The 11,998-nt window shown below is 35.2% G+C and overlaps 1 protein-coding gene across 2 annotated transcripts; it reads left to right on the top strand.

Moving 5' to 3' along the window:
- The first annotated feature begins 980 nt into the window (after nt 1-980).
- On the top strand, nt 981-4,914 carry LOC117633517 (protein cornichon homolog 1-like). Of its 2 annotated transcripts, none has more exons than XM_034367155.1 (4): nt 981-1,187; nt 1,895-2,076; nt 3,193-3,315; nt 4,543-4,914. In XM_034367155.1, the coding sequence occupies exons 1-4, from the start codon at nt 1,113-1,115 to the stop codon at nt 4,601-4,603; spliced, it is 441 nt and encodes a 146-aa protein (XP_034223046.1). In that variant the 5' UTR covers nt 981-1,112; the 3' UTR covers nt 4,604-4,914. The 2 variants fall into 2 exon arrangements, with proteins under 2 accessions (XP_034223046.1, XP_034223045.1); XM_034367154.1 differs by lacking the exon at nt 4,543-4,914 and adding an exon at nt 3,440-4,534.
- The last annotated feature ends 7,084 nt before the right edge of the window (nt 4,915-11,998 follow it).

Here is an 11,998-nt window from a genome sequence, read left to right as displayed (position 1 = left end):
TTTCTGAGAGTTTGAGTATGTACTCATAAATGTCTCTAAAGTTGAGTATGAATTTGAAAATGACCCTATAATTTAGGGGGTGTTATGTATTTTTATTTATTTATGATTATAACAAAAAAAAAAAGGAATGAAAGTGGATAAAAGAGGAGTGAAAACGTACAATTTCTAACAAAAGGAGTGTAAGTGGACAAAAGAGAAGTGGGAAAATCAGCTCTCTATTTTTATCTCTAATAGAAATGATATAACCAAAAGAAAAATCGAACCGAGACCTTGAGAAATGAGTAAACTTCCTTGCATTTTTTTTTTTGGGATGAACTAAAGCTTAACTCTCATCACCAGAGTTAGGGCAAATCCACAATCTCGAAGTGGAAAGACTTTTACTCGTGGCACCCAACTGCCTGCTACCAGCTGTATGGATGTTTGCACATTATTTGTTACTTCCTTTTGGATACAATTTGTTTTTCTTTAATATTTAAAGTTGGTACAATATGAGTTAAAAAAATGTTACAAAGGGAATGAAATATTACTTGGAAATTAAGGAGATACAAAGTATTATTTTCTAGACTTTGGCCTTGTTTGGTTCATGAGAAAAAATGTTTGGAGATGGAAAATCAATTGCTTTTCAATGTTTGATAGTTCCATGCATGAGAAATGGTTGCTTGGCATATGGGTTTTTCCTCCTCATGAGAAAGTTTGGAAAAATGAGCCAATATTAAATGCACATTTTTTTATGATCATTTCGTCCCCATTAATGATTTAGAATTACAATATATTATTAAATGCATTTTTTTATTTGATTTAATATGGGTATTATTGGAAAATTATACAAACTTCGTTTTCCATTTCTATTCAAAACAAATATGTGAAAAAAAATATAGTAATATCTCCCGGCATTACCAAACGTGAATCTTCCATTCCGTCCCTCAAATTTGTTCTGTGAACCAAACGGGTCCGTATAGTATTTCTTTTTTGTCAAAATATTTTTAAGAGTAATTTGAAAAAGGCCAGTTGAAAATGGCGCATAACTTGAGAACAGTACCATAGAGAGACTAGAATCCCCTACTCAATACTCGCCAAACCTCCGTCTCCGTGGTGTCGTCGACTCGTCGAGCATGGCTTGGGATTTGATCTATTGGCTTATCTGCTTCTGCATCGACCTTGCCCTCTTCGCCTCAAGCCTTTACCAGGTATTTTATCATTAATCTCTAAAACCTTAATAATGTCGCCACTTTTAAACCCTAGCACCGTTGCTTCTCCTTTTTCTTAATTTTTCTTTTCTTGGGCCTTTTGGCTTTGTTTTGTTAACGCTGGAACGAAGAGCTTTACTGAGATCTGTAAGGTGCGCTGAATTTTCATGGGCAAATGGACATTTTTGAGGGTTTTGAAACTTTCTGTCTTAGTTTCCTACTGGTTTCTCTGCTTCCAAACAGCGGTTCATAGTTGCTATGCATTTGGATTGCATACTTTTGCTAATCAATGGCTCTGTTTTTCTCTTTAGTTTTAGAGCTAGAGTTTAGACAACTTGACCATATTGCATAAGGAGACTGCCTCACATTACTAGTTATTAATATGAATAAATACAGACAAAATCAGTGGAAAATTTATGATCCAGATAGAAGAAATTCTTTTTTGTATGTGGGTTGGAGCACTGGGGTTGTTTGAATTTAATTTATTCTGCCTATTGTAAAAAAATGTTGATGATTGTGTTGAACTAGTTCTCTTTTTCTACAATGAGCTCTTAAGGATATGTTGTTCTTATGTTGCTAGTTTCGTTCTCATAGCCTGAATTTTCCGTAGCATAGTTGCTTGTAATTGGCAGCATTAATGTAATTCATATTTATGTTGAAGTGAAACACCACTAACTTTAATTTTTCTTCTCATATGTATTTTGTAGTACGTGATGCTAACGGACTTGGAGGCTGACTATATCAACCCTTACGAATTATCATCTCGCATCAATCAATTGGTTGTCCCTGAGTTTGTAGTGCATATAGTCTTCTGTTCGCTTTTCCTCGTGACACAGCATTGGTTCATGTTCCTGATTACAGTCCCCATTACTTGCTATATTGTGATGTTGTAAGTGTTACTTCTCATTTAAATATGCAAATGATTGCAATAGATTGTTAAAATTATGCAATGCTATTTCTCAATATAATGCTTCTGATACAATGTGGTTAACTCATATGAATGCACATGGGAACGATAATCAAGATCTAGTTAACTTTTTGAACATGATTGGAATTCTTCCATTTTGAAATTGTGACAAATAGCCTTACTAGGCTTATGAGGATCCATTCACTAAGCCTATCTTGCTTATGAGAAGCTAAGGTGTTTAAAACTAGAAGTAGTGTGCAACTATAGACTAAAACATAGAATACTTCTATGATCGAATTTAAAGGTAACAACTTCTGTCCTAAATAGTAACCAACCATTGCAATATTATGCCTTTGAGAATGTGGTTGAACTGCATTGCTTTTTCTTTTGAATTCAGTAATCAGCTGATTTGACATACTTTATTTGACACTATTTTCCATCAATAAAGTCACTGTTATATTTTAAAGTTCTTTTGGAAAGAGCACAGGGATGGTGACCAGAAGGACTTCTGTTACTTTTAACTTGCCTATTTATTTTCATTATCTGCCCTCTTCACATCGGCATGATGTGATCTGTGGATGACCATTTAGAAGAATGAATGAAACTCTATAGCCTTTGCTCTTTCCTTTAAAATTCATTGACCTCATATCTGGAAATTTTGATTGTATTGATGTATTTAATTTCACAAAATGATAACAAAAAAGCCAAAGCCATTATCATTGTTCCTCTCCACTGATTTCCTGTCCTAATAGTAGGAATTTTTGTATGTGTATTCGCATATACACACTAAAATATATTCGGGAAACATCTCTTCTGCTACATGCTATTAGCAGTGACAACTTGGGACGGTTTTTGGTTTTTGGTCTTGTGATGATTATAACTTTTGATCTGCTGTTGTAGTTAAAATGAGTGGTCAAACACGAAAGAATGGAAATAATTGATTGACCCACTACAAATTCGCTTTTGTTTTGGCTTATAGTTCATCATATTACATGTGTGCCCATACATATGCATGTCTTGGAGTGTTGGTACGTTTGTGTTGGGGCTGGGTTGAAATTGCATTCCTGACTGCATAACCATCCTGTTCCTATAATTCAGGTTTGTAAAACAGCAGCATCTTATTGATGTCACTGAAGTCTTCAGGGTTCTTAATACTGAGAAGAAGTGCCGGCTTGTCAAACTTGGTTTTTACTTTTCTCTCCTCGCTATCATCATTGTCAGGTTTGTTCTTTACTGTATAAATAGACAGGTCTTTGTTATCTTCTGTAGTGGAATGAATTTTGCTATTTGCTTTATCTGTTATTTCATTATTTCTAATTAAGTGTTTCTTGCTGTTTGGGTATAGACTTGCCATCTCTGGAATATTATTTCCGAGGTCCAGATCTGAAGAATTTGACCTTCGTGCCTCTTTTCTAGAATTCTAGAACCAATGCTTTGTAATCTAGTTTGAATAATATTCCTAAATCCCATATCTTTCACTTATTTGAGATAGTTTAGCACCTGATAACATGAAGGATTAACTTATTCCTTTGTTTATATTAGCTTGCAAAAATTTCTCAACTGGGTTTTCTCTATTTCTTTTATCATGATATGGATTACTTTTACAAGTTGCTCTTTATATAGTGGTGATGTGTTTAAGATTTCTTGATGACCCCGCAACCATGGTATCCAGTTTCATTGTCTTTTACTTGAATGTATTGACTTCTACCAAGAATCATCTCCCTGGACAAAAAAGAAAGGACATTAAGCTTCTGAAATGTGATATCCACCCATTAGTGAATATGTCTTATTCAACACACAGGATTCCTTGTTATCGATCAAATTGTAATAAACACCTCTTTACAATAGGTTGTCTTTCAAGAGCCTGAATCAAATATTTTAATAATCTGATTTACATCAAATAAAGGAGAATACTTGCTTATTGATGAAATTGTGGATAATTTTCTATAAGCAGTATGCAAAGTTCACTGAAAACTCGATGCACACTTGCTTTCATTTTGCATCTAACTTTCTTCAGTTGGTGAAATTATTTATATTTCATTGTTCATGGGAGGAATTTATTTTTCAAAGATAAGAAGGGTTTTCTTAAATAATGTCAATGAGGACATCACACACAGCTATGCTCTTACGAGAGAGAGAGAGAGAGAGAGAGAGAGAGAGAGAGAGAGAGAGAGAGAGAGAGAGAGAGTTTTCTTTGTCCACTCAAAAGCGCCATCTAAAAATTGGTGCTCCTTTAGGAATGTTCTACCCCTTCAAAAAGCTCTACTGTTTTGTTTGTGCCATAAGCACCAAAAGATACTCAACATCTTGAAATTGATTTTGTTAAGCCTTCTATTTTCTTTCTTCATCAGTTTATCTGGAGGCAACATTTGTGGTCGGTAGTTGCTTCTTTTGCCTCCCTCAGTGACTTATCGTTATCGAATGCTGATAAAAAATCCTAATTTGCAGGATTACAATAGCTGCTTTCAACTCTTTGACTAGTGAGGAACATGCTGTGAATATATTTTGATTGCTCACTGCCTGACAGTTATATAAAAGCCATTCATTGTAAGTTCGTTTTCCATGTTTGTTATCTGTATTACTAAAAGATGAATTCTAGCTCAGGGGAATAGTCAATCTAGAGCTCAAACGGTAGAATGATTCAGTGAACAGCCATACCCCTTTGTTGTTTTGATATCTGAAGTATTCCTTGTGACTGATAGATATGAGAAATCCTTGTAGATTGTACCCTTTTTTTTTCTTCGATCAAAGTAGATTGTACCTTTATTTTCGGGATTAATGGTATAGTTGTTAATTCAATTGTCTTGAGTACTTTAATCATGACCCAGGTTCAGATATGTCATTTAATGTATAATGGCTTTAAAAGTATATCCATGTTCATCCATTCATTATCTACCCTAATAGAGTGAGTGTTCTATACAAAATGCTTCATGCTAAGGTGTAGTCACAGATGTAGAATCTTTTATGGTCAATCTTTGCATCTAAAAAATGGTACACAACACATTTCTGTGTGTGAAGAAAATGACCGCAGAACCTGGCTTCCAACACTCCTAGTTCATAGGACACCCTAGTGTCAAATCATGCACCGTTGCTATCCTTGCTGCCATATTAGTGAATGTTTAAACTTCTAAGTTTTGTGTTCAGCTAAATGTTGAACTTATATCTATTGTAAATGTACCTTTCTTCCTCTTTTAACCACCCCACAACTCTAGGCCCTGTAATGCGAGAAAAACTTCTCTATCACCGGTTGCACCTAAGATTTTCTCATGTAATGCAGAGAAAACTCTGTGCTTGTAATTCTAGGTTCTAGGTTGAAATAGCCTATGTGATATTTTAGAGGGCTACCATGATTAATGATTTGGGCTTTAGTTGTTAGACCCAAACTTTGATGTGTATTGTTAGGGCTTTCAGACATTGCTAGAGCATCCAGCCCAGCTGAAATTGGCAACGTTGGAAGGCTCCATACCAAACTGAGCTCTGAAATGACAAACGCATCAAAATGGGCCCCATGTCCTCCACTCAACAGCTTGACAGACCAGACATACGGTAGGCAGCTGGACAACAGCCTGCCTTTCTTTGTACAATCAAAAGATACTAATAATGTATTGATTAGGCCCACCTAAAAACATCATCAAGTCCAGCAGGCTCCTTATTCTCAGTGGGCTCCACCCTGATGGGAAATTTTTAACCACAGATTATATAGTACCCTACACCCCATTGGTCCTTGACTTTTAGCATGTTGGGTCCTTTTCGGGCCCTAGACTTGACTATAGTTGTCTTCCTGTTTTTGAACTGGGCCCAGCATCATTAAGGCCTATTTTGAGCTACAGAAAAGTGGGTCGTAATCAGGATGGTCAGTGGTCACCATCAAGTGGGCCCGTCAGCTGGACAACATCTGACCGTCCGATGTACCAGCCCTGTGTTCTTGCTAATTTACCCAAAAGGACTGTTGGGGGTAACTGAAAGAAAAGTATGTGGAGCCAAAGTCATGTGCTGTCTTCTAGCTGTTGGGGAAAAATATTTCCACAAGCCTTTGCTTACATGCTTCCATGTGTTGAGGTACGGGCTTCAACGCTGACCTCTGACATAAAATGAACTCACTTTTAGATTCACAAGCTGCACTTAAAGATTTGTTTGGTTCATTGTTTTTCGTGATCTCAAAATTTCCAAGGTAAAGGGATGAAAAGTAATTTGAATTGTTTTAGAAATTCTTCAGAAACAATTATCAGCCCTTTTCTCTTTTTCCTCTCTTTCTAAACCAATGCAGAGTGCATTTGTGCATGTTAGATTGATGTTGCATTTGTAGTTGTGCAATTTTTTTTTTTTTTAATACAAGTGTTATTCTAATTTAAACTAATCTAAACAACACGGAGGGGGATTCGAACTCGAATGCATAGTGGGGAACACATCTGCTTTAGCCAACTAGCATATTGAAAATTAAGGATCATAGAATTTTCCCAATGAGCTGGTTCTGGACTATAATGTTCCATCCGTCAACAACCTCATAATATCCACACCATATAGGGTTATGTTATCCAAATATTTAATGGTCATGTCTTGGTTGTTGCTTGCTATCACCTTCAGTATGGCCTTCAGATTTTGTGCAGCTCGTGCATTGCACCTTTCATTGTGTAGGCCTTGTTTCTTTGCTCTTTGAAAATCACTTTCAATGTTGCATTTATGTTATTTCCATTAGTAAAATTTGAATTTACTGCAGCAAAGCAGTTTATGATTCACCTTATTCTGTGGTATGCTTATGATGGAGACATTTTTACAAGTGCTCTTAGACTTACATGCCTTTTGGATTGGGGTTATGAGTTATTTCATTCAAGAATTTGGTTTGGAAAATGGCCTCTCAGGTGGGCCCCCAACCACCAGGGGGGCGGCCCCGACTTGAATTAGGCACTTGTACGTTTTTGTGGCAGACGGTGTTTTGTAATTGGATGGTAGAGTTAGAGCAATTCATTTTTTAGTAGACATGTTATGTTGTCAGGCTGTTTTTTGAATCATTGATGAGACAAGTTATATCTTTGAATTTGTGCTTGCAATTCACAGCCTACAGTAGGGTTTAGACCCAGTATCTTATATGGTTTCTATAGGAACTGTTGTAGACCTGATTTACAACTTTTATTTTTTTTGTTGAAGTTTGGAAGGGGAGGGGAGGGGAGGTGTCATTAGAGTTCGAATCTGAGGTCATTGATATGCAAGTAAATGCTCATATCACTGAGCTATGGACCCGTTTGCAGACATGTTTTAGAACTAGCACAAAGAAAACTACTTGTGTTCCTACCAAGTGTGAATGATGCAGGCAATCTTCCTCTAATCTAAGTCAGAAAAGACATTCTAAATTGTCAAATAAATGCTGCTCTAAATAGGCCTTCTAAGGGCCATCTTCACGTGGACTTCACACAGATGAAAGCCCAGTGAGGTGGACATTCTCGTGCCTTTTAGCATCATTTTTCCATCTTCCATATGTGGTTGCTTTCAAAATCTTCTGTGGTCCAAACCCCAAAATTCCAAATGCAAACCTTTGTGTCAAACCATCTGCAAATCAATGTCAACAATCTATCTAATTCCAAATGCCAATTGTCCCCCTTTTCATTTTGTTTCTTAATGAGTTGTTCTTTCCCAATTGTCTCTGGGGTGTGGAAGCGACCATAGATATTGAGTCAACTGAGCAATTTATCATTATGGGTAAAAAATATACATACTCTTGTGAAGACCATACATAGTGTGCGAGAAACAATTTTTCATTTTCTTTTTAAATGTTGCAACTATTAAGATGAAAAAAGCTTTTTTAGTGTTGTGGTGTAGTACAAACTAGTGGTTGTTATGAATCTATACCTTATAGAAAAGGGTGAATCTTATTTACTTCATTTGGGAGTGATTTTGGATATGCCATAATCACTTTTGGAAAGAAGCACCTCTCATGTGCTTCTCTATATAATCATTTTAAGGACTCGTTTGTGACTGCTTCTCTAAGAAATACTTTTGCTCATAAGCGCTTCTAACAAAAGCACTTTTATTATAAAAATTTAGAATTTTCATAAAAAATTAAAGTGCTTCCTGAAGAAGCACATAAGAGGTGCTTCTCCATGAGGCGCTTCTATGACCCAGAAGCGCTTCTAAACTTTTATGCCAAAAGCTGTCAGAAGCATTTTTCGTTATCAGAAAGCGCTTTTGGCCCTTCCAAAAGCATTTCCAAACAGGCCCTAAGTGATTTTAAATTATTCTGGATAGAAGCACCTCTCATGTGTTTCTCCATAAAATCACTTGAAGTCACTTGAAACCACTTCCAATGATTATATTGAGAAGTGATTCTCCATAAAAGTGTTGTTTGACCTATTTAGAATCACTTCCAAACAAGCCCATAATAGTTAGCGTGTAATATAAGTTTACATTTTGTACATTTGTATATGTTGAGTCAGTCCTCTAGTAAGTCTGCCCTTATTTGAAAAATAAAAGTAAAAATGCACACATCTTTTCTAGGCCTATACTCTACAAAGTAATTCAACAATTGGAATCTGATAATCACTATAGAGCTTCTCAAATTGCAATTTTGTGTTTCTGAAAAGCCAATTTCTCCATTCGGGACATATAAATAGATCCAAATGCATGTGGAAGATTGTTGTGCATTAGATATAAGATGTGACAATATTGTTCCATACAAATAGACATGACAAGCCGTGCAATGTTGTGTGAAAAGATATTTGACATATACGTTGCATAAATTCATTTTATTATTATTATTATTTGTTTTGTATGTTCATAATATAATCAATTAGAAAATTTTAAATTTATTTTAATGTTTTAATACATATGTTTTTGTTAATATTATATCATAAACTACAAAAACTTGTCATTCACTCATATTATAATGCATGAATTAGTAGAATCATTTGTCGAAATTCTAGTACCGGACAATAATTTGTCTATAAATCTACACAATTTAAAAAACAAAAGTTTTGCACAAACAGTAGAGTTTGGATATGTTCATCAAATTATGCGTACAGGTCAATATCTTATTTGTTAGTGGTTAATAATAAATAAACCTAAATTTGAATCAAATTTATGATCAAGTTATTTGGTTAATAGATTTCCCTAACAAATCATGACCAATTCATGATCAAGTTAAGAACAAAATTACAAATAGGAAGCGCAATACTCTTTAAAAAAAAAAAAAAATAGTCATTTTCAAATTGCATATATGGATGACCAAACACAAATCATAATGGCAATCATGGTGCTTGACATGTTAATTCATGTTTATCGTACAACATCTTATCCCGAACATCAATCATTACTTGCAAAGATGAACAGTTCATGTAATTTGAGTCTCAAGCTCACCTTGAAAATTTATAAATAAATAAATAAAAAGGAATACCTTGAGAACACAAACTCTGTTGAAAAACAAGCCCACATACATTAAATATGGTAGGGCTGTTGTTGAGACTGTTTATTTCAATGTTGCATGATTGTTGAGGACACAAAAACCTACAGAAGTTCAAGTACATACATACGCCATAATCAAACTGACATTTTTCTGGTCTCTATGTTTTGTTGTTCCCCATCTCACTTCCTCTAGGGCTAGTCATGGGTTAAAAACAGATTCACCTTCATTATTTGTATGGATGTGATAATCACACAAATGGATTATGGAAGCAAGTAATCTCAAATGGTTGGAGTTGTGTGGCTTGATACAAGTTATGGATGCGAGAGTAGCTATATGATCCTATGATCCCATTTTGGAGAAGTACCATTTACTCCGAGACGTTTTGGGATAAAAATCCACAACTAATTTGGTTTATTAGGCCATTGTAGTGTGTGACCATTTATTCTTGGTCAAAAGTCACTTTTGGTCTCTGTATTTTGCCTCTTTTTCACTTTTGGTCCCTGTATTTTCAATTCAGTCAATTGTGCCCTTATAGTTTCACAATTGTAGTCAATTTATTTCACGGGATCAAAGGTATTTTCGTCCATTTATGTCATTTAAACATCATGGCCAAGTAGAAACTCCCTATTTCATGTTAAGGTGCGAAAATGTGAATTTCGATTTAGGACTTTTCCCAAACTTGGGTTCATGTTGTAAGATTTGGGGAAATTTGTCAAGGGCTTGGATTGAGGACAATCTAAGAGTGAGATAAATGTCAAAAATGGACGGAAATATCCCTAACTCTGTGAAATAAATTGACGAAATTCTCGACTTGTCATTCAATTACTACAATTATGAAACTACAAGGGCACAATTGACCTTATTAAAACTACAGAGACCAAAAATGAAACAGAGACAAACTACAAAGATCAAAATTGACCTTTTTTGACCGTTCTATGCTCAAAAACAAATTCAGTTGAGGTAGAATAGAACCACCAGTTGAAATTAAAAAGTTTTGAAGGGCATTGAATATGAAAATATGGACCACAGTCCAACAGCCATAGGCTCTGTGTTCAAGCCAACTTGCACAAAGCTTAAAAGCAATTAATTTCTTTGGAGGCACTGAAAAAAGGCATGGCTCAAGCCCTGCCATGGTCTAAGCAACTGGGGTACTGGTCAAGTATTTCTCAATTGACTTACAATAAGCTCCTACGAAACCATTAACGATTCATATATTAAATGATTGTCATTAACTATAAGTTACTACATGAATCAAATGAATTATTTGTACAATTGTGGCTGATGACATGACCAACATAGAGTCTTAAGTGTTTTGCAGACCTAGACGCCGATCAATCGACAAAAACTATTCAATAACACTAGAAACATCAAATTTTTTAGACCAAATAATGCAACAATTTTTTATTTGGTTTGAATTTAATTTTGATTATTAAATTATTTTAATGTCCTATTGAGTGTTTTGGATTTTTTTAATGAGATTTTGGAGTTGAGCTTGTTTTAAGAAATTGTGGAGCAATCTAAGGAATCTTGTGGAAGATGTGCGGCTTTTGTTGGTGACTTGTGAGGTGTTGGAAGTGATCCACCAGCCGCGACAAGGGAACAATGTGGCTCATGTATTGGCACAATTTGGGTTGAGAGAAGGCCGTAGGTTTGTGCGGGCGTCTACATTAGCTTTTGATAGGGTTGAGGTTTGAATTTTTTGTTTTACAGAAAGCGTTGTGGTACTCTTTTTTTTATATCGGATTTTCCCCTTTGGGTTTTATAGCAAGGTTTTAATGAAGCCACATATAGCTCCCTCACCTGTTGATTACTTGGGTATGTCTGTTTTCAGTTGCTAATGAAATCCCTCCTTTGATAAGGAAAAAAAAAAAAGAAATTGATGGTAGTTTTGTAATTTATAGGAAGTTCGAAGTCTCTTTATTATATTATAAATGGGTTTTGAGTATGTTTCTAAAGTCCATTTCATATAGAGTTTTTATATAATTTGAATTTTTATAATGAGTATAATTGTAAATCTCCTAAAAATTAATTTCGTTTTCATTCTGGTTAGGTCCGACTTTGACAGTGATAAATCAGAAAACCTTTTCTTCATTAATTTAATTTGGGTGGGGGTTTAGAAAAGCCTGAATGAGAGAGAGACTAAGAAAGCTAGTATGGGCCCAAACTTAAATTTTTGAACTTATGGACCAAAACACATAATGATGCCTGGGTTGGGCCTGCCTGTATATATGCTGTAAATTTAATCAACGGCTATGAAGTCGCTTCCGTGTTCTAATGTTGGATCATCCACGCCCAATGAACCCCACCACTTAGATCTCTTGCAAGACATAAAGATAAGATTAGCCGTTGATCTGATCACAACCACTCATTGTTGGTGTTAGATTGCTTTCCATTTGCTTAATCCAATCGTATAAAGTACAAACTCTTTCCATGTGAATGGAGGCACAAAGTAAAACAATTAAAAAATAATATCCAACACACGATCTATTAGTGTAGTGGTTTGGAGTAATT

Source organism: Prunus dulcis, chromosome 7 (genome assembly GCF_902201215.1).
Source record: "Prunus dulcis chromosome 7, ALMONDv2, whole genome shotgun sequence".
NCBI lineage: Eukaryota > Viridiplantae > Streptophyta > Magnoliopsida > Rosales > Rosaceae > Prunus > Prunus dulcis.
This window is presented reverse-complemented; position numbering and strand designations above follow the sequence as displayed.